Genomic DNA, 23,226 nt, shown 5'->3' with positions numbered 1-23,226 from the left:
AGCACATTGGACCTTCAGTGTGCATGTGTGTGTGCCACATGTGGCAGCGAATGAATTTGTGAGCGCTTACTTGTCGCATACTATAGCCGGCTCACATCTGAGTGCAGAGGTCTCGCTGTAATGAGGTCAAAGGTAGAGCAACAGAATGAATTTAATTAAGAGTCTAAGTAGACTTAGACTCTTAATTAACACATGTCGTCTTAAATCCTCTGCAAAATAAGCATTCCCGTCTTTACGGGAATGCTCGGCTCCACAGAGACATTCTCAGCTGCACTGGGAGAATTTTCTGAAAACTGATCGCTTGGAAAGGGAGTTGCTTCTTACTTAGCACAGTATTACTTGGGTATTTCGCAAATGGTATGGATGCATATGGTTGTCTTTGTTTCACTACATTATTGTGTCACAAAACTTAATGGTGATATTGATACGGAGAAGTTGTGGTGCCATTACATTTTCCATCCAGGGAGATTTCTACAAAGGCTAAACCACATGCCTGTTCCATTTATCCCTGTAAAACTAGAGACGCTCTTAGTTTTCTCATGACTGCATGCATGATTAAATATACTGCTCTGGTTTCAAATCTGCACGTAGAAGTTTGGGGACACATGCTGAAAGGTTAACCTCAGAGTTGTCCCTCATGTCTTAAACTCTGGTGCCTCAAGTGTGTTGAGGCACCCAGTCATTTCTTTACATTTTGCTAGGAAAATGAGAAATAGGTGCAGTGATTTATTGAAATGTATAGATATACACTATAAAAAAAAAGTTTGCACAATTCTCACAAGCTTGAAAGTCAGTGTTTGGCCACTTTTATTCTTCAACACAGTCTGAACTCTCTTAGGCAAGAGTTCTTACTTCAGAAACAGTTCTCCAGGTTTCTTGAAGCTCTTCTTTGGATGTTGGCTGTCTTTTGTTTTTTCCGTTTTCTGTCAAAATGATCCAACACTGCTTCATTGACTAATCCATGACTGATAGTGTTCCACTGAGTGTTATTACTTCATGGACAGTGTTTTTGTGGACAAAGTCATATACTGAAAAATATCATTGCTGGTCAGATTACACGGTGGATTTAACTCTGACAGTACTTTTCCGTGTTCCTAATTCCATCAATTTTGACAAGATCCCCAAAGCCAGCGACTGAAATACGGCCCCAAACCATGACAGTGCCTCAGTCATCTTTCACAGATGGCTGTAGATACTCATCATTGTACCTCTCTGGTTTCATCACTCCATAAGACGTGCTGCCACTGATTTTCAGTTCGGTTCATGTGTTATTTTGCGTAGCTGGATATATTGTAACTATATATAATAGCTCTTTGTAAATCACATTGGTGTAGCATTGAGGATTATTTTGTAGATTCAACTAAAGAAACTGAAACAAATTGTATGTCTTTGTGACAGGCTGCTAGTAACAAAGCTAAATTGTCTGCTGTGTGTAGATAGACACTGGTTGATCCCTTGAGTTAGGTGCTTTTTTATGTTTGAATGACTGACAGGTCAGTAGGTCAAAGTGGTGTAACAGATATAAACACTTTAGTCTGAAAATGATCAGGTACAAGGACCGGACTGAAAATGATTGAAGACGGAAAAAGATTGTAATTATCTGAATATACAAAAACTGGGAACATGTAAAAAACATTTAATAAGTAACAAATGTGTCCAGAGACAGTTTGGCTTCCTTAACCGCTCTGACTGGTTGGTCATATATCGCTGTCCATTTGCCATTTTTACCCTGTAAGTGCTGTGACGTTGTGACTTGGACAGCACTTTGTCACTGATTAGGTCTTTGCGAGGCCTCTTGTTGTCACTCATTATCATCAAAAACCACTTTTCATCACTCGGCTTTCCAACCACAGCTGGCTACATTGAATATGACAGATCACTTGTCACTGTCGTCTCAGTTCACATGACGGTGCTAAAGTTAGCTCCTGTATTGGTGAATTGTGGGAAATGTGGTTTTATGCCACACATTTAGATGGATATATTCTGATTCCTTTCACCTCACATAGTCATTAAAACCAGAGTGCATTTTTGTATAAACAGTACACAGAGACTCAGATGGATAAAAGTGAAGTACTTTCACATGTAGGCGAAAAGTGATAAGCTATCAGCCGTATGTAGGTATTAGTTTTATAAACAGCATTCCCTAAACTGCTCCAGCTGCAGTTTAGTGGCTCTTTGGGTGTAAGTTAAAGTGCCCAACTTAATGTTTTAATGTGACTACATGTAAAACAAAGTCATAGCAATTAGCCTTTATTTTTTCTGTATTTCTAATATTGTTGTTCTGTTGTGTATAATTCTCTTGAGATAAAATTGCCTTGATGTATCACAACTGGAATAAATAAGAGAAAAAAGGAACAAAAATATGTTCATTAATCATTTTGTAATGAAAATAAAACTGGCTGTCAAGTCTTTGTTATTGTTTTGTTTTGTTTTTTGAAAGATTCAATACAGAATCAATACAGTTTAAATGTATTTCACCTCTCTTAACTGCCACGCTTATCATTGAGCCATCCAGGCACACACCATTATAGAAACCACTTCATGCTACAGTGGTATCTGCTTTCTCACAGCGCCAAAAATAAGTGTGGGGGATTGTTATGTAGAGTTGTCACATGCATATATACACTCACGCTTGCTTGCACACACGCAACGCATAGCGATAGTTTCCTGGCGGTTGTCGGCAAGGTGTGTCAGATATTTTCCAATTTTGCCATTCATCATTCAAGCAGTCAGTGCGAAGATGGAGAGAATGTGGCATCTCGTGGATGATTAGGAATTGCCTCCTGCTTTTCTGTGACTTGAATTTGATTGCTTGACTGTTTCTGTGCACTACAATTATTTACCATAAACGGCTGATCAGTCAGGAGCAGCTTCCTTGAACAACCACGAGTGTAGCGGGTCTGTTTACATTTTAGAGTAACAGCTTAGCCGCAAGCTCCAGCTCCTTATTTTTTTCCTCCAGTCTTCATTGTGTACAAGTAGATTTATTAGGGCAAATCCAGATGAGCTATGAAACTCTAATCCACTTGTAAAAGCATATTGTGAAAGTTTTTCAATTATTTTATAAATTTAGGTTTCAAGACTTTGCTGAAAATCTTTGTTTCGTGATCAATCAGATAAAATAGCAGCTATATCTAGATGATATGTTTGTCTATGGGGAGACATGGTTTAGGTTTCTTTAAACAAACATCATCTCTCAGATTCTCTGACTCGTTTCTTGGAAACTTTTTTCTAGGTTTGTCTTCATAACTTAAATCCCCCTGCAAAATTACACTTTCCTTTGCAATCTAAATAAATACCCAAAAATCCAACCGTGCAGCACGTACAAGACCCGGAGGATTGATGTGTTGTCACTCTGTATGAGCCTTTTCTTAATGGTGATTTATTATCAAGCACACCCTACTTTTTGGCTGACAGATGTGAAACCTCAGCCTGTCTGACCATTGCAAAATGTTAATAATCTGACACTGTGTTCCAGGCCTAGAGACTGGATCTCTCCAATGATTCAGCAGCTAAATTGATCCCAACACCTACTGAGTGACTGATGGCATTCCCAGAACCGCAGTGCATGCCTTCATCAGCCAGACTATGCAAGCGTGCGTGTGTCTGTGTTTCTGTGTCAGTGTAGAGGTGATAATCAGCGGTGGCTGGAGAGACCTTCTCGTCCCTGTTGTTGTACTGCATGGAGCTGTCCTGGGCAGGGACTCCCTTTTAGTCTATTTAACTCACACCCCCCTTATGCGGTCCCCTGAGCCCACCTCTTCTGTTATTCCCTCTTTAACTTCACTCAGTCATCCTCCTGTTTCTCTTTGAACAGGCGCTACACTGATTTCCCCATCTCTTGCCCCTGGAGAGAATACAGGAAGTGAAGGGAAGTCTTGGAAGTGTATGTAGCATAGTTTATAGGGAAAGACAGTTGGATAGCCAAGGGTAAAGGGGGCTTTGCTGCCTTTGCTGCTGTCGATCAGGAGTAGCTGAGCAGCAGAGACCCCGCTGAAGTGCTCAGCCCCCAGTCTCTTCCTGCCTGTTGGTATTTCTGTGGCCGTTCAGTGAAGAGAAAGAAAAAAAAAAGACAAAGAAAAGCAGGCTGGAGAAAGTTGCCCTATCAAGATCTGGTGTCTTTGGTCTGAGGTGGTTACTTCTGAGGGGGGTGACTGGAAGGGTGTAAAGGCTGGGGGTGGTGCTAGGGAGTTTGTTTTGCCATGCAGAACGTTTGGGATCGGACAAGCAGCGTTGACAGTGACAAAACAGGTCATATAATAATGCTGGGAAAAGGACAAAGCAGTGGATACCCCCCTGAGACAACAAGCAACACCTTACAGAGGTAAGAGCAAAATCTGTAAACCGCAGAATCAGGATACAGTACAAACACATGCCAGGTGCTCACGTGGCTCTATGAAAAAAAGTCCACAGCACGTTTTTGCAGTGGTATCATGAATATCCTGAAAAAAAAGTTGTGATGTTGGAAAAATGTCTGCATCTGTCCTGTAAGGTCTTCTTGCATGAAATCGAATTTGATAACCTTAAATACGGCTATCTATAATGTGTCTTAGTGAATATTACTACAGTACTGAGGATTTTATACTCACCATATATATAAAAAAAAAAACAATATGCAACAATATAACAAAGTGCTTATTAAAATTTATTTAAAAAATATCTGCACTTTAAAGAGGCTCTAAGGTTCTTTTTTTGGAAAAAGCAATATAAAATTAAATAAAAGGGAAATTGTACAGTCAGCAGGTTTATCTGAATATACTGAGCTAACACATTTTCCCCTTTAAACATATCCAGGATTCATATTAAAAAGCAGAAATGCTGACTGAAAATAAACTATCGGCCTTGCTGTGATTTTTTTTTCCGCTGCTCATTCAAATCTGTGGTTGTCTTGTTCAAAATATTAGATGTGTTGAAAACAATCCCACTGTTTTTAACGTCACACGTTTGCTGCTGCTTCTTAAATTGGAATAAATTATATTTTGTAAACTACTTAACCTTTTAAAACCAAAACAATTAATTTAGGAAAATTAGCTGTTTTCAACATGTACTTTGTACCTAAGATCACTAAATTCAGTTGATAAACATATCCATTAAATTTAGAAAATTAGATGTAATTTGTAAGCCAAACAATGTGAAGTCACTGAAAGGTCTTATATTAAATTTGTCAGCAACACAGTATCACTGAGCTCAAGCTCTGCAACCCTACAATAAAACTGTAAAACGTATGTGATCATTTCTGTAACAAATCTTGATTATATTGATTATATTTTGTATTTATTGATGATTTTTCTTTGAATTACTGTACAGTGTGTGAGGAGACAACTGAGCAATTTGTCTTTAAATATTAATATGAATTGGTGGAAACGTTTATTGGGCAGAGAGTTTCTACTGAATGAATACATGAAAATTGTTGTGTGTGATAGTATCAGTAGCTACATTTTATTTGGTTAATTGCAAATCAGCAAAGTAAAAGAGTTCGATAGCACTTTAATGGACTTCCATTCTGCTGTTTATTTAAGATCGTCATTCAGTTAAGGATTTGTCGCCCTGCTTGCTGCCATCATCAAAACAAACAAAAACCCAACATGTAGTCAGACTGTGCAGCCTTAGAACGACTTTTTCTCGAGACTTATTAGTTACCTAAAAAGTATTGTTGGATAACCTGGAGAATCAAGAGCTGAGATAAATTATTAAAGGAAAAGTGTTTAAGGGAAATAAAGTCTAAATATTCCAAAACCAGAAACAAGCAACGGTAGGATTGTACAAATGTTCAAATTTAATAGATCATTATGCGCTTTCTTAAACATCGACCCGAGTGTTTTCAGTTACACTGTGACACGCTGAGGTCTTCTTGTCTTAAGTGCTATAAACATTTTCTTAATTCTCAAATATTCAGCCCAGGCATGGATATCATTCATTTAAACATGTCAGAAAAAATCTTTCAGATATAATAATCTGAATTTTGTTAGTTATGAGGAATTTGTACATTTGTACATAAGGCAAACTTTTAGCTCAGATATTTTTTCAGACTAAAATAAAATACACGATTTTTTACTTTTAGCTCTGGAAATGTCTGAACATGTAAAATAATAATAATTTTTTATTTTTTTTTAATGGAGCAAATAGATTTTCCAGCGCTTAGTGAGTCTATGTGCAGGGTTTTCTCACTTGCAGTGACTGTTACGCATTCGAACTGCTGTGCAAACCTCTGCCAAACAAGAAAAGTTAGGGCTCAACAAAAACAAAAAAAATTCTGCCAGACTTTCTATGTTTCTGCATCACACGAATAAAGCTGTACAAAAAATAAACATGAAAAAAGCAACAATAGGAATGTACAATTATGTACTAAGATCATTATAATGCAGCAAATAAATATGTGCAGTAAGAAAAAGTATCTGCTCTTTGGGTAGCAGACTGTAACAAGATTGGTGAGACTTTTTGTTGTTGTTGTTGTTAAAAGCTGTCACCCCTTTAAGAAAAGAGCCATTTTAGCTGCTTTCTTAAACACCTACCAGGGTCTTTTCAGTTGTAATGTGACAGATTATCCCAGATATAAGACAGATATAAGGAATTAGTTCCATCAGGAAGCTTTTTCTTTTTCATATCACCACAGGCTACAATAAAATAAATGGATTTTCCAGAGCCTAACATGTCCACGTATGCAGTTTTCTGACTTGCCGTGAATGTATACGGACCACTGTGCAAACATCTGCACAATTAATAAGGAAACTGTAAAGTTGTAACATGTCGTTACAAAAACATTCAGCCAGAATTTAGGACAGGACCGAAGGATCCGGGTGACCAGACTGCATGTTTGTGGTGGTTTAGTGGTGAGTAGCCTGTGACGGATTGTCCTGTAACAGATCAGTTGAGCATGCTTGACATGCTTTGTCACACCATCTATGCATTAGCATTCATACCTTCCCTTATTTTGCCATTTCACTTTCCTGATCTTATGACTCTTTCCCACCTGCCACGGCTCTATATCACTGTGACAGCGCGTCACAGAGGGGAAAGTTCAGTGTCTGAGCGAATTTTACCTTGTACCACAGACCGTGCGGCTCCGCATCGGAAGTTGATATGTGAAAATGCAGCAGGAAAGGTAAAAGCCGGTGTTCTTCTATCGATGTGCTGATACTTTTCTTCAGTGCTGTGAAAGCCACATTTCAGAACAAAACAGAACAAAACTCAAAGGCATTACATGTTGTAATACGTTACGGTCTAAAACTCAGCTTTGTAAAGAACAACTTTGTCTTTAATGAAGTAGTGAATATATTGCATTTGATTTTTGGGTTAGTTGTAAAAGCATTTGCGTTTGGGAGTATCCATGGATTTATAAATAAAGCTATAATCATGTACTTATATTTATATAATATTTATTTGTTTGTTCACTGTAAATCAAAACAGCAATGATATAGTTTATTTTATGCTCCTCTTCTATTTAACGTTACATTGGTACATAGTTAAGCTCATCAGGACAGAGAATGTTCTGCATTGATAAACATGTACAATTATAATATTTATGTGTTTTGTTTTATTCGTCGACTGATCTGTGATCTTTTTTTGCCTGTCTAAATGTCTGTGTTCTCAAAACTTTTAATGTAATAAATAGCTTTCAGTGGAGGCAGTGTAAGTGTAAGAGGGGAGCCAATTGAGTTGAAGGACCATTTTGCCATGTGTAACCACGCTCGAGCCTTAGGGAAAGTATATAGCCACAGCTGTCGAAAGCAAAATATTGAAAATAACTATGTTGTGGTTCAGGGAAACAGAAGCATCCTCCAAAAATCCTCTGGAGATCTAGTTTTTGAAAATGAAGTTTCACAGATATTTACTCTTTCGGGCTGTCCCCCTCTGGTGACGTGTTGTTAACATCCTTTTTCTGTTGTTTAAATCTCATAGATTTTAAGCCATTAAACACAGATGTCTGAAAATTGACAACAATAGAAAACTATTGATGTGTTTTATCAAAGCAAATTCACATCCTTTAGTTTGCTGCCAAGTGTGTCATGTTTCAAAGCGCTCTTTGCACTGAGTCGTTAACTTGAAGTTTCAATCATCCCTGCAATCCCCTGCAAGGTCATTAACGGGAGCTAATTTAGACTTTCGCACACTTTAAATGGATCTGGCCAAATGGCCGTCTGGACAGAGAAGTGTTGAGTGATTGGTGTGGTCGCTTTGCAGATCTGTGATTGTGCGGGATCCCTTTGAAACCCGTGATGTTGGTTGGCACAAGGCTGAGCAAATAAAAAATACAGAGTAGTTAATTTTTTTTTATGTTTTAAAATAACATTTGATACTAAAATACAGTCATCACTGTCCCCTCCAATAGATCTTGTCTCTCCTTAAGAAGACAGAAAAGTTGACAAAACAGATTAATTACGCTCGTCCTTCATTTTTTACCAGGAAGATTTGTCCTTTCTGTTGCTTACAGAAAATCTTAATTTCTAGTGTCACCTATTTGTGTCACGGGACCATCTACCTCCCCCACCAACACCTCACGCATGTGTTCACTGCCTTGTTGACACGTGGCAGCAACTGTGGCTAATCCTGATGTTAAATGGTTGACAGTTGCACCGGAGAAAGTCTTCGTAGGTACAACGGCCGCGCTGGTGTCCACTTTCAGCCAAGTGTAGGTGCATCCTGTAATTGGATCATTAAATTAGGCTGAGGATGTTACCACAAAATGCACCATTAATATCAGCCCACGGCACAACAAAGAAGTTTCATTCTCTATAACTTTAACATAGCCTTTGTGACTTGTACATAAAGATCAGTGTCTCTAATGCAGAGTAATAAAGCATAACAGTAAAAACAAACACGTAACAGTTTATTTGGCTGGGCTTTACCTAATTTAAATGATTTTTAAGCTTGAGTACACCTTTTCTAAAGCTCTGCAATATTTCACTTAATTCGGCACACATTCTCTTACAGCACAAGCCATTGCCAAAACTATTAAATGCATATTCTTCAAGCTAACAGTCTGTGAAAAGGCCTTAGAAAAACATTGTTACAAGCAGGATTTGTGACATGCCACAATGGTGAAAGAAAGTTTAGGTGGTGGCAGACTCCAGCAGTATGCTGTAGCTTTAATGGCTGAACCAAACAGTAGATCCAAAGGCTAAATAAAAGACTCACAGAGCAAAAATCCAAAAATTCAGACAAGGAAGATTTACAGGAAATTTCGAAACAAGTCACAAGAAAATACTGGAAATTGCTGAGATAGTCTGACAGGAAACAGATGGCAGCATGGCTGTATAAAGAGTAATTAAGTCAAGGGAAACAGGTGTTGGGGGCAAACAGAAACCAAAGGAACACGTACAATAAACTGGTAGAAAGTTTCAAAATAAAACAGGAAATGATCATACGGAGTCTGTGCTGGTTGTGACAGTAAATTCATGTCTGTGGTTCTTCTCCTGCAGCACATGGGGTTATGTCCGGGTGGGAAAGGGTTTATAGGCGTTGAGTTGGTAGACTTAGCAAGGCTAACTATTTGGAACAATGGGAGTGGTCAGAGTTAAAGGGGTTTAAATGTCTTTACAAATGGTATCCACATTAAAAGACAGCAATGATAAAAGAGCATTGTCAAATATCTGCATCTGTATATATTTACCAATGAGATTTGCACGCAACTTAGACGGGCTTGAGAGGGATGCACCACTTAATCCCGAAATCATCACAGTTTCAGTTTGGTTCTGGTGTCTCTATAAATGAAGCGGTAATATGACGCCGATGCTGTGATGGTCTTCTTAGCTGATGCAGAAAAAAATCACAGACGCAGCTCGAACAATATTAATAAAATGAGAGGCGGTAATTGTTTGTGACGTTTGATTGCAGTTGCTTGGATTCATCAGTAACACAGTATCAGCTGCACATTACTGAGAATCACACAGACTTTTGCTCTTTCAATGGATGGGCTGTAATTCTAGCACCATGAGCACAAAACTGAGAAAGATTAGCAGGATCGCTCAGAGAGACAGTCATACTGTTAGGATGGTTACAGTTTGTTCAGCGTAGAGCTTAAAGTATCCAGTAGCTGTTTGAGATTTTTACTTTTTTTTTTTTAAATTTGTGACTATTTCTTCTTGAAAATTATTTAGTTACAGTTACATAGCATAGCATGAACCTTTTGAGCAGTTGATCCTAGCTCTAATTACAAGAGGCAATCAGTTGTCTTTGGGATCAGCTCTTCATCACTACCTTTCCAGCTCTTAATGCTTAAATATATGAGCTGGCAGAGTTTAAAGGTCTCGATGTGAACACAATCTAAATTTAAAGGGTTGTTCATTTGAAACGGATGAAGTGTACTTCCCAGCGGGGGCTGCAACATTCTTTTTTTCGGATAAATTCTTCAACGTGTTTGTAAGATTTGCTCCGTGCATGTGAACAGTGACTGCTTTTATATGTTTGTGATGGTGCCTTTGTTGGGCCTGGGATAATATTTCACTATCCTAATATAAATAAGCCTTTGTCCATTTCCAAAAAACAAAAATGGGAAGATTATGTGAAAAGTTTAGTAAGGACACATTCTCGTCATGATCCACTGGCAGCTCATCAAACACTAAACTGGGCACTTTTTATTTAACGCTGACTATATGGCTTGTTTTCCATCTTTATGAGTCCTTGCATAATCACTGTTATTAAATAAACTATGCATTTTTTTATCAAACCATCTGCTGCTGGACTAGACATTCCTCCTTGTTATAACAAATTATGTTGGGACAACAGCTCTGCTGCTCTTCTGCAGATGTGGGGGTTGCATCATCAAAGTATTGAATACATTTTTTGTATCTTATGTCCGTGACAGTAATCAAATAACTTTAGTTTTTCATAATTTTGTATTTTGTTGTTCAGGTAGCGCGTAGGTAGTGTGCTGCATGTAAGCTTGGGTACGTGGGCACTTTGCTTGAATTGAGCATAATTAAACCCCACATTGGATTCAATGAGTCATAAATGAGTCAGATACTGTTTTAAGGTTTTGTCAATACTGCTGCTGCTGTGCTATTTTCTTCTGACAAGGCTAACGCGAGTAGGAGGCCTCTGCTGCTTGTTGTCAATCAGTCGTTTAGTGGTATTTGTTCAAGATATAGTAAAGTGAGGGAAGAGGGAGGATTAAAGGCTAATGCCACAAGCATAGTTCATTTTTTGACGCTCTATGTAGTGTATAAAAACTCGACTGACAAATTTGCTGCTATCCAAAACCAGCAGTCAGAAAGTTTAATACCGAATGTGAAAGTTTTTCACAAAGTTAGACGATTTTACTATTAATGCTGAGCACAATATTGATTTGTTTTCAACTTTTCTCACATGTAGGGCCTTGACGGATAAAGAAGTCCCTGTCAAGTTAGCAGAGAGCTTTTCTGTTTGCAGAGGCATGCATGATTGGTGCTTACAGTAACCTGTTTTGCAGGTGGCAAAATTAATATTTTGGCTTTAGTAGTTAAAATGAACATTTACAGGATTTGTCAGCCAGTTATAGCACTGTTCAGCTGCAGTAAAAGCCTTCACTGCAAAATATTCGAAATGTCTAAAATCTTGGGAATTAAAATGAATAAGTTTGTCTTTCTCAGCCTTTAAAGCTGTAGTTTAACCTGGGAGTAAACTATTTTTCGAACCAGGAAAGGTCTGAATAGACTGGCTCTTCTGATTGTCCTAATTAATATAAATAAATGTCACCCTGCAGTGCAGCTACTGTATGTCAGACTTCAGTGCAAGGTCACACATTGCACACACACAGTTAGAGGAAGCAGCTCAGTTCTGAATTGGGAGAATGTACTGAATGCATGTTGCCCTACAGGTTTAACAGAAGGAGAGTACGGGTGTTTAAGTGACACATAAACCCACACAGTATCACACAGCCACTCTGCTTTGCTCTGTTAGGCCGGCATCAACAGCTGAGGCCAGTGGAGATTGTAGCACGTGTGCTCACCCCAAAGGCATCTTCCTTTCATCCACATAGTGAGCAGGCCAGAATCCAGGAAATCAAATTCTCTGTATACTTGTCATGCACAGGTGGAGCTCGCACACACATACACAGACAATACCTGCAGATAAGAACTTTATTTGTTGATTTATCTTTGTTCTATATGAGGACAGTTTTTTTTTAAACGTTATGTCACATGTGCACACCAAGATTATGTCACTATGTCGTCCGTGGGTTTGCCAAGACAATCTAATCCTTTGTGAAGTGTACTTTAAAGACATACATACATTTAATCTCCATTTCATATATTTTAAAGACATTTTATATCATATTTTGCTTGTTACAATCCCAGATATATCAATTTGTTTAGGTGTTGTTTATCTGTTTCGTTGTGTCTACGCACTTGGTGTGTGGGTGTATTTTTGTTATTTTATGTGTTAGCGTGCTTTTGCTTATGCTGTGTGACTATGTACTACTGTAGCTCATTATATACTTGTCATTATAGAGCAAAGTAATCTGGCACAACATATTACCAGCAATGGATTTGTTATTGCATGGTGCTAATGTCTGCTAATGCAGTCTCTTTGTATCGTGAAAAAGAGCACCGCTGAAAGATAAATAGGCGGCGTTGGGCGTAGACTGTTCTGTTATGTTAAGGATTTAGCCTAACCTTGTGCTTACGATTTAAAATTAGTTGGCTATGTAAATTAAAAGAGCTAGTCTATTACTGGTTGTTGAATTTGGACTTGAATTCTGTCAGTATCTGGGTAGGGATAAGCAAATGGCCCCCGTCCCATTACCCGGGGTTTGGCTATGTATAGGTCCTTAATAGCAGAAATACCACACTCAGCTTCTCTGCGTTAAAAGAAGGGCTGCTCAGTAGGGAACACCATGGCAAGCAGAAGGAAGGCAAAAGGTGATAAATACCTTTGTATAATTATTTATAATCACCATATAAATGAACTGCGTGTGAAATTGGATTCATTCATCTTGACCGTCACAGGCAGTGGAGCGGTGCCTGATTGTTTTTGCTGGCTTTTTTTCCATCCAGGGACATGTTTACATGTGATGATTAATAGACAAAAACACTCAGTTGGTCTGCAGATATAGCAATATAACTGCTTTTTGAAGAAAGCCATCTGTTTGTGATTAGCTGGTATTCATGCTGGAGGTTTCTTCCTGCTAAAGGGGAGTTTTTCCTTCCCACTGTCGCCAAAGTGCTTGCTCACAGGGGGTCATATGATTGTTGGGTTTTACTCTGTATGTATTATTGAAGGGTCTACCTTACAATATAAAGCACCTTGAGGCGACTGTTTTTGTTATTTGGCGCTGTATACATAAAATTGAATTGAATTGAATTGAAGTTTAAAAACTGTAAAAGCTGATATGTTATCAAACCTCATTTGACCAAATTCAGGATTTTATATCAAAATTTAGCTTTTTCTTTTGTAACTAGTAGTTTGAACTAGTTCATGACCAACGTACTTTGGAAGCTACAGCTCAAAGTCTTTTCAGCATTTCCGACTATCACCATGTTTCCTTGAACTGTTGACATATTTTCTAATAGTGAAAAGCATTCAAACTAATGGAAGTCTGGAAACTATAACTCAGTTCAATTCAGTTTTATTTATATAGTGAAAAATCACAAGTCACAAGGTCCTTTTTGCTGTAAGGTACAAAAAGGAGTGCAGTATTTCATTCATAGAGACATGTTTGGACATTAGACCTGTTTACCTGTCTTTATGTTTATATATCTGCCCTTGTTTGCTGAATTTCACACAGAAGTTTTGGTGTAGGCAATTTGTGGCTCTTTGTATTGCCTTTACATCTCCAACTGAACATTTTAGTGTATTCAGATAAAGTTCTCTGAACATTTTTGATTATTAATGTCACTACTAATCTAGTTCCGTTCTCAAAAGTCCAGAAAATACAAAACAAACTTGTACAAAAAAACTTTCTCATTACAATTCACTCTATCTTTGTATTTTACCATGTGTTTTACCAAATGACAGGACTTTCATCTGTAAGGCAGCTCAACACTGTTCACACTCTTTTGACTATATGTGGAAATGAGTGACAGCCTGAAGAAGCTTGATGATTTGTGGTGGAATTAAGATAGAGTTGGACATTTAATAGGGTTGGCTCATGTTGCTTTTTGACCCATTTCTATTTGTTTCACCCTCACGAGGGGCGCGAGAAAGTTGGGCTGAGGGAGTAGATGACAGAAGCTGTTCTCAGTGTGGCATGTTCAGACCCTGGGATATGTGGAGGACACCAGGTGGGCAATATATAAATTATCAGACATGCCAGGAGAGAGGACTCTTATAGTTAGAGCTAATATACAACTTTACAACTCAGCAATTGTAATTGTAGATACAGTCTGCACAAATGTTAATGGGGAAATGCCTGATATCCACTCTGGAGTTTGGCATAGCAGGTGAACAGAACAGCTGATAGAGTATATATGTTGAGAACAGGTTGCTGTGTGAAGAAAAATGATGAATGCTCTTGTGTGGAAATGGAGGCAAATGAAAGATATCTTACAATAAATACAGGACTTTGCTTATAACCCGTTTGGGAGAATAATGAAGTTTAGTGGAGTAGTTGTAAAATGGAGCCCTGAAGATGATATAAGGATTAAATAAATTTAACTCATTTGGACAAAAGCCATATTCAAATTTAAATAATTAAACAGTGTTTGATAAACTCTCCATCACAGAATAGCTTACTGTTTGAGTTTGTGTGTGGCTGAACTGCAGCCAACAAACAGGCCTCCAATGTTTCTGTGAGAGAGTGAGTAAGCACACGTTATCTGTTTATTATTATCTGTTTAGTAACATCATTACATAAATATTGTGTAGTACTATTAGATTATCTATAATACTGTCACAATTTAATTTAATGGGTAGATCTTTTATTTCATTATGACATAATGTTCAGTAAACATTCAATTCTTTTCTGTTAAAGATGTCTATGAATGATTTAATAAAAACATAACTAACTAAAGAAAAGTGTCCCTAATCCTATAGTTGTAATCAGATCACTTTTAACACATAAACCTTTACATTAAACCCAACATCACAGCTAGTTTGGAGTAGTTCTGGAGTACTTAGTATTACATATACTCAGTACTTATATGTATAAATATTAAGCAGTGGAGTTCTACAAAAAAAGTATTTTTTTGACTTTATAAGAGGCCAGTAAAGACTATAAAGTTTCTGTGACCACTTTTAATATTTAAGCTCCTCACAACTTTATTAATTATTGTCTTTCATCTTAAAATTAAAGGCTACACATGTTTAATGGGTTAACTTGACAACATCAGCACTCTAATTTATCCTTTTTTCAATTATTTTTTATTTTCCTGGAGATTAAAGTCACTTTTTGCCTCCCTTAACTTTAAATAGTGAAATTTCAACAATAAATCAAGATGCCTGAGCTACATTTACGCATTAAAATAACCCCACTTAAGTCACTTGGTAATTTGTCTACATATTGGAATGGGAGTGTTTCCCATGAGACCACATTACTACTAGTGAGAACCACTTTATCTGCCATCTAGCCCCCTTTGTGTTATCTTTCATGTAAGCATCAGAAGCATGGCACTTTGCCAGACTCTCAGCACCAGACCAGTAAATAAATATTACTTAAACATTTTATACAATTTAAAAACTCAAAGAAGAAGTATATGTATACTATTATCCTAAATATAAAACCATCCAAGCTTTTGGACAAAATTGAAAAAATCAGAAAAATTGTTTCTACACTCTGTAAAATAACATCGGAAATAACATTATGTATGCTACCAAGAAATGCTGAAGTCTTTCAGGCCCTTACACCAAGCTTTGAAAAGTTTTTGTCTTGAAGTGAAGTGGAAATGATGGCACTGCTGAGGGGACAGTACAAGTAATGATGTGTTCACACCAAATGTGAAGAGAAGTTTTGCCTTAGTTTATTCCCATGAGTACAGCTGCATGACTTGAAGTTTTTGAAACAAGAAATAATCACCCCTAAAAGCCAACGAGGAGTACCACTGAAAGCTAGAACCAAGTGGGACGATCGTGGCTCAAGAGTCGACAGTTTGTCTTGTAATTGGAAGGTTGCCGGTTCGAGCCCCGGCTTGGTCAGTCTCGGTTGTTGTGTCCTTGGGCAAGACACTTCACCCGTTACCTACTGGTGGTGGTCAGAGGGCCCGGTAGCGCCAGCGTCCGGCAGCCTCTCCTCTGTCAGTGCCCCTCAGGGCAGCTGTGGCTACAATGTAGCTTGCCATCACCAGTGTGTGAATGGGTGGATGACTGAATGTAGTGTAAAGCGCTTTGGGGTCCTTAGGGACTAAGTAAAGCGCTATACAAATACAGGCCATTTACCAAGTTGCAGTAACATATTTTCAGAAGTTACCATAACTTCCTGCAATTTTGCCCATATTACTCCAGGCACCATACTTGAGCTCAGTGTGTGATTGTGTATGAGGAAACTCCAATCCGATGGTTTTTCACATATTAACTATTTTAACTATCTTAACTACTTGCACTGGCCGGCACAGTTGAATAGTGTTTGCATGTAATCACACCACAAGACAAGGTACCTTCATGTTTGTTGTAAATGCACAATACATCTGCTAACTGTTAAGGATAAGTGTCTTGCTTAAGAGCATCCAAGTGGGGTAGTAAGCAACGGTATTTCTTTTATGTTACCACATACATTTTATACTGCAGGACTATATATCATCACATAAACTTTAAAATCTGTGTATATAAATTTCTGAGGAGGAGAATGCCAGTTCAGAAGCATTATATGGTAAGCTTTAACAATGTGATGCAGAAGCATGAATGACCATCATCCAGATGACCTCTTTTTAGGGGAAGACTTTGCTTATTTAAGCAAGATAGTACCGTCATAACAAAAAAAACAACAACAAAAAAAAAACAACAAAAAAAACAAAAAAAAACACAAAAAAACCCAAAAGCTTAGCTGTGGAATCGGTAAATCAGAATGCTAAACTGGCCTGAAGTTCATTTCTGACATGCATCAGCGCGTTATGTTGCAAAAAATGCATGAGGCCCAAACTGTGGAGCAGATCCTTAATCAGTCACCCAAGAAAGGGAAAACATGTTGAAAACTACTGCAGCTGTGCTCCTCAGGTTCAAAATGCATACAGTGTGTTTGAACAAGGCTTAATCTTTCACCAGGATAAATGGCTCCTTTTCCAACTGTTGAAAATATGCTCCTGGCATCAAATTCAATATTAGGATAAATTTCCTCATCGTACATGTTTTTGCACTGTGTTCAGACAGATATAGAGTATACCATCCATACCACTCAATGCGAGGATTATGGCACGGCTGCTCCACATTTTTGGTAATTACCGACATTTTTTATTCGTTTTTTATTCATTTTTTAATATTGCTGTCATGGTTTATCCACCAGTATTTGCATGCTTTCTCAAATGATATAAAAATGTGCATAAAAGTGGGAATTTAGCTCTGATTTTCAAGGGCTGTAGTTTAAATTATTTGCCTGTCATTAATTTTGCTCTTTTGTATTTTCAACAGAATCTTTTTTGGTATTGAGGTTTTACCTCTACTTTATAATTCTCTCTTAATTGTAAGAGTTTGATCAATTATAAAACTTCAGCCTTCTCTTCAAGTTAAGTCCTACTGATTGTCCCAAAGTGTGGAGCAGCAGGCATTCAGGACTCACAGTATTTTTGGTGTAGTGTTGAGTCACGGAGAGGTTTTGGGGCCTGGAATGAGTCACTGCCCTGTCTATCCGCACAGACCTTACATAACACTAAAACAGTCTTTTTTTTAAATACTCAACTTGGCAAACTAGGTCAGGTCATCGTCATTGTGTTGATGTAACATCTAACTTTTCTTCTTTTTTTTATCGGTGTGGGTAGCATTATTAAAAGGCTTTGAGCTCTTTAGCTTTAATAAGATGCTACTTTGTAGTTCATCTGTCGTTATAATATGTAGGTTAATGACAAATGAGTAGCTGAAAGCAAAAAGATCATCTTCATTTTGTCATTACACTTGACTCATCACTGCTATGTAACTCTTTGTACACATTCTTTTGTGCCATCATCTTATCACCTTTTTAGAAGCACATTTGTGTGTATGTAGATTGACTCACCCACACTAGGTTTAATTACAGCATAGATCTTTGATAACGCCTCTTCTTTACCCTCATCTGAAAGGTTGGCATAATGTTTTTGTATGTTTTCATTTCTTTAGCTTTGCTCTTGGTTTGAAACTTTGTTTGAGGGTGGTGTAAGATGGAGTCTTATTCCAGTCCACTCAACTCTGTGTAAGACCGATGGCTGTCATTGTGGGCGTTAGAGAAGACAGGGTATGATCGAGTGGTGATGGTGAGGTAGAATTGCAGCTTGGGTTTTTAATTTCTTTATCTTATTTCCTTTAAAATCAAAAATAATTAACCACATTCACAGTTTTAACACAGACAAAGTTTGTGGCTCTTCCTAGAAAATTTGCTAACTCCTTTTTGTGTAATGGCAACTTTGCTTTCAGGTGTTTACAATGTCCAACAATTACTCCACAGTGCTGTGACCAAGGCAGAAACAATCATACGTCAGGCTGCTATTTCTGGCGTCTGCTATCATCCGCTCTCCATCCCCTATCACCGACTGACAGACAGGGATGATAAAGAGATGTCTGTGTGGATGTCTGGGATGGGGGAGGGAGGTGGCAGTGGTGGTGATGGGAGGTAAACAGTGGCTAAAGCACAGAACAGCCCCAAACAGGAAGAAATAATGAGATGGGGGTGTAGCTACATAGCAAGCAGGAGTTTGAGGAAGGGATTAGAAATCAAGCATGCTAATGGGCAGCCTAAAATATCCAGTGTCATAAGGGGGAGGTGACCTGGAAGATTTTTGCTTGTCACCACAAGGTCAGCATCCATGCCAAAGAGCTTCCTGCCAATTAACTTCCCAGCTAATCAATTGCACCACAGGGAGGTGGGAGAGGTGGTGGGTTGACATAATAATGGCACTTCTCCTTTTAATTTGTTCTCTCTGTTTTTCATTTGTCTGAGAAACACGGACTGTCAGCGCAGTGCACGAGGAAAAAAAAAAAGTTACTCTTTTGTTTTTGTGTGTGGGTCTGGAACAGCTCAGACACAGCTGTCAGTGACTCATCAGTGTGAAGATAGCAGGGCAGTAACCTTCCTGACTCCCTGTGGTGTGTGTGGATTTGCCTGTTCCCCTTCGCAGGCGGTAAACTGAAGACAAAACTCCCTCAGTCCGCTGAGGCGTTGTGTTCTCAGTAAAAACCTCTCTGGTTTATATGTATCTTTGTGTGTGTATGTTACACATAATTTCTAACTGCAGTGTGCTGCAATGCAGGCATGCTTTTTCATGTATATTTCTATGAGGGTTCTCTTGAAATGATGGTAACATTTTTTTTAAGTTGAAAACACACAGAGAGAAAGCTCCTAGTAGGGCTTAACAGCATATGGTACATTTATTTAAAATTGACCTGCTGTTTTTGTATTTATCACATATTTATCCCTGGAATTGAGCTGCAGGTTGGTGGAGCCTCTTACGTAATCATGTGTCTGAGCCAAGCGGTTTCAGCTACTCTTGCTTTAAGGACGCCTTTTTTCGGTTTTCAGATTGACTGCCATTCGTAAACAAAAATGTTTTGTGAACTATATTCCGGGCACAACCATATTAAAGAGACGGGCTTTGATATTGTACCGATCCAAGAGCATTATTTGAAACTTTGGTAATGTGAAATATTACAGAAAATAAGGAAAAGCATTAAAAATTTAATTTGAAGTTTCTGAAAGTTATTGTATATTGTGGCAAAACAATGTTTGCACGAACCCAGTAGACATTTCATAGTAATTTTTTTCATTAGTCCTCCCAGAGCTGTTTCTACCAGACTAAGTTTACAGTAGTTTTTGTAGCCTCGTGGCATCTCAGATTGTTTTTGCATTGCAGTTATCGTACCGTATGGTGCTAACCACACACAGACTACCTCAATAACTGCTGCTGATCGAGGCGCATCATCAGCCTTATGCTATCAGATCGTTTTGCATTCAAAAATACAGAGATGCGACTTTCTGTACATGCAACTGTATATTGTGCAAATCTGTGAACATATTAAGTCAGTCTTTGTAATATGACTATAATTCTCTGCTCCATGACTAATGTGTCAGTTTGTAAACACAATTTTTTGTTATTCAATATATGTGTAGACATATGTGTGTGTGTGCGCATAGCAGTTTTTTCAGAATTTCACACTGAAGCTTGTCACAGATGCTGTGTGGATTTTTTTGTCTTTGACTTTGATTTAGTTTATGCAACTGAAAGGAAAGACGTGTCTCAGCGCTGTGTATTTGTAGTAGGGTTGCCAACCGTCCCTTAAAATACGGAATCGTCCCGTATTTCGAAACAAAAGTACACGTCCCGTATTGAGCTAATAAGGGACGCACTTTGTCCCGTAATATAGTGAGAATCAAAAGTAGTCTATAAATGTTAATGGAATTAACGCTTTGTTTGAAAACATAATTCCCAGCCCCTCTCCTGCTTTGTGACCAATGAGCTGACAGCACACTTATGACAATTCGAGTATGACAATTCAGATTATCTCATTGGTCGAGGAAAGGTCGCTTACAGAGAAAATACCGGAAGACAACAGATGACCACAACAACAAGCATGGCCAACAGGGAAACAAACGCCGACACTGCGGTGCAAGTCTCGGATGACAGTACACCTAAAGCGCACTCACAACAATGGCTGAGCGTAATTGAAGTCATGTGCGGACGTATTTTACCTCCAAATGTCCACAACACCTCACCTCCAAGAGTGAGGTGTTGTGGCCATACTAGGGAGACATTCAAAAGGGCTGTTGGAGGGGGGGGTAAATACATTTTACAGGGGCTATTTATCGGATAAAATATGTTAAATGTCACCATTATTATTGGCCGGCCCGGAAACAGCGGGGGTGTCCAAATTCAGAGGCTGCTTCCACCTGAGGACCCGGCCTTCGCGGTCTAAAGAAAGCCGGGTAGTACGTCACGAGCTCCCTCGGTGGAGTGAAACTCTGCTGTCTGCTCCTTGCTATCTAAAATATAACCGGGCACTGACGTAAACTCTTGATCGTCTCACACTTCTGTTTAACCATTTTCTGTTTGACGTTTATTCAGCTGTGTGAAAACCCCGGAGGAACCCTTCCGAAGGATTAATAAAGTCAAATTTAATTTAATCAAATCTAATAACTTTAATCTCAGCCAAACCAATTTACTCACGAACAAATAAAACACCGAAAAAGCCAAACAATAACATTTTTAAGTTATCAAAGTGACTTATATATCATGTTTAACCCGAATAGGGAAAGAAGGGGGGGGGGGGGGGGGTTTGAAGACGATGTGTCAGTCGGCTCAGATATTTGAAGTTTACACAGCTACATTCTCACATGAAAATATGTTAAAAGTTTTTTTGCGACCCAGAAAGAGAAATAAGAGTAATATTAAAACTAAGTTGCTGCTGCCATTGTTGGAAACTGGAATTGGCTGGGCCACGCTATGAATTCTGCAATATGATTTTTCAATTTTGTTGTCCTAGAAAATCGGGCGAAATTCGGGAGAATGGTGGCTCCGGGAGATTTTCGGGAGGGGCACTGAAATTCGGTATTCTCTCGGAAAAATCGGGAGGGTTGGCATGTATGGTTGTGGCAACATCACTAACCTTGTCAAACACCTCAGAGTAAATCATGTCACAGAATATGACGAGAGTATGTTGAGGCGAACTGAAGAGGAGGAGAGAGTCAGGTGCTGCTAGGGCGAGACAGACGTCTCTCATGGAGTCCTTTAGTGCTGCAGGCAGGCAACGTGTTCAAATAGCACAACTTCAGTTTTTTTTTATTTCTATATGATGAACTCTGCATTATTAAGTGATAAGAACAAATAATCTGATGTCCTGTAATCATTATGATGCTATAATTTGAGATACAATAAATAAAATAAGCTTTGTACAAAGTATCGGTATCGGATCAGTATCGCCGATACCACCCTGAATTTTACTTGGTATCGGATCGGAAAGAAAATCAGTGGTATCGCACATCACTACAATCTGTCGCTCGCTCTCTCTGTCTTTCACTCACACAGACACACCACCACCATCAACTTTGCTAAATTGCTAATGAAAAACATTGATCAGGCAGCTGTGATTAAGCAGCAGTGTAAATCCAACTGTTTTCACGGTTGTTGTGGTCGTGATAATTTTGTGATGCCACATCGAAAAGGCTCGGATGAGCTTTCTAAAGTTCTACAAGTTGTGCCTCCATGGCTTGTGTCCAGATCACACGCTGCACAGCTGTGCTGCTCAGTCTTTTTCACCGACGTTTACGTGTTTGCGCGTGCGCAGTGTGAGCGGCTGCGGTGACACCCTCACAGCGATTGATGATCGGGAGTTGGTCGTGAGGTGTTAATCGCTTCTCGTTACCCCACGTATACTACACGACGCACGATGAAGGCCAAAATCGGTCTGATCACCAAATCCGTCGCACGACTCAGAAATCGTCTCAAAATGGGCCAAAAATCGCAGTGTGAGCCCAGCATTAGAGCAGCAATGTTTGTTCGCTCAGAGAAAGAAAAATAGGCTGCAAAAGCACAGGGAGGAATGGGAAAAGGAAAACACCTGGCTGGAAAAAGTTAATATGGGCATGTGCAGTGAATATCAGCGCTATGTGGCCAGAAGTGTGATAATATAACTTATTTTGTGTAATAAACATCTGTAAGGATAGATGATTACAACAAATAGATGACTAATACATAAAAGTAATACATAGATGAATAATGATGATGAGTTATGATGCGTAATCATGGGAACAAGCGGGTTTACAAACAGGAGCAGCTGATTAGCATTAGAAAAGCTGAAATAATACCTCAACTGAAGCCAATTGTACTAAATGCACTAAATGTGCACAGTTACAAGAATATTTTTCTTTCTATTGTTTTCTATTAATTTATATAATTTTAAGTTAAGCAGGACAGAGTTCTTTTAAAGAAAGATTTACTTATATTCTCAAAAGTTAAGCATGACAGGCTTCTGTTTAAGAAGGAGACCTGTTTTACTGTGTTAATGTTGTCATTTTGAGCTAAAAATAAATGGCTAAATGATCATTTGTTTCCCATGTGTTCATATCACAAAGAATATGCATCTGCTTAAATCAACTTCAAGTCAAATGGTTAAAAAAATAATTTCACACACAAAAAAAGAGCTACCACACTGGGAAGCATAGCTGGACTGGCCATCGGGCATACCGGGCATTTGCCCGGTGGG

The 23,226-nt window shown here is 38.5% G+C and overlaps 1 protein-coding gene across 3 annotated transcripts in view; it reads left to right on the top strand.

Annotated features, from left to right (window-relative positions):
- The first annotated feature begins 3,800 nt into the window (after positions 1-3,800).
- rbm20 (RNA binding motif protein 20) overlaps positions 3,801-23,226 on the top strand; it is a 54,946-nt gene continuing 35,520 nt past the window's right edge. For 2 of the 3 annotated variants that reach the window (XR_014892771.1, XM_085277434.1), the window contains exon 1: positions 3,801-4,324. Coding sequence is in view for 2 of the 3 variants with exons in the window: in XM_085277434.1 (XP_085133560.1) it covers positions 4,203-4,324 (122 nt within the window). In the remaining variant the exon portion in view is untranslated. Of the gene's footprint in view, positions 4,325-7,019; positions 7,103-23,226 lie in introns of those variants that run through there. The other variant, XM_085277436.1, reaches the window with a different exon arrangement.

The sequence above is a fragment of the Mchenga conophoros genome, linkage group LG6, assembly GCF_057382185.1.
Source record: "Mchenga conophoros isolate Kocher_MC1m ecotype Shallow Benthic linkage group LG6, M_conophoros_male_GT1.1, whole genome shotgun sequence".
Taxonomy (NCBI): domain Eukaryota; kingdom Metazoa; phylum Chordata; class Actinopteri; order Cichliformes; family Cichlidae; genus Mchenga; species Mchenga conophoros.
Note: the sequence above shows the minus strand (reverse complement) of the source record. Positions and strands in the feature narration are given on the sequence as shown.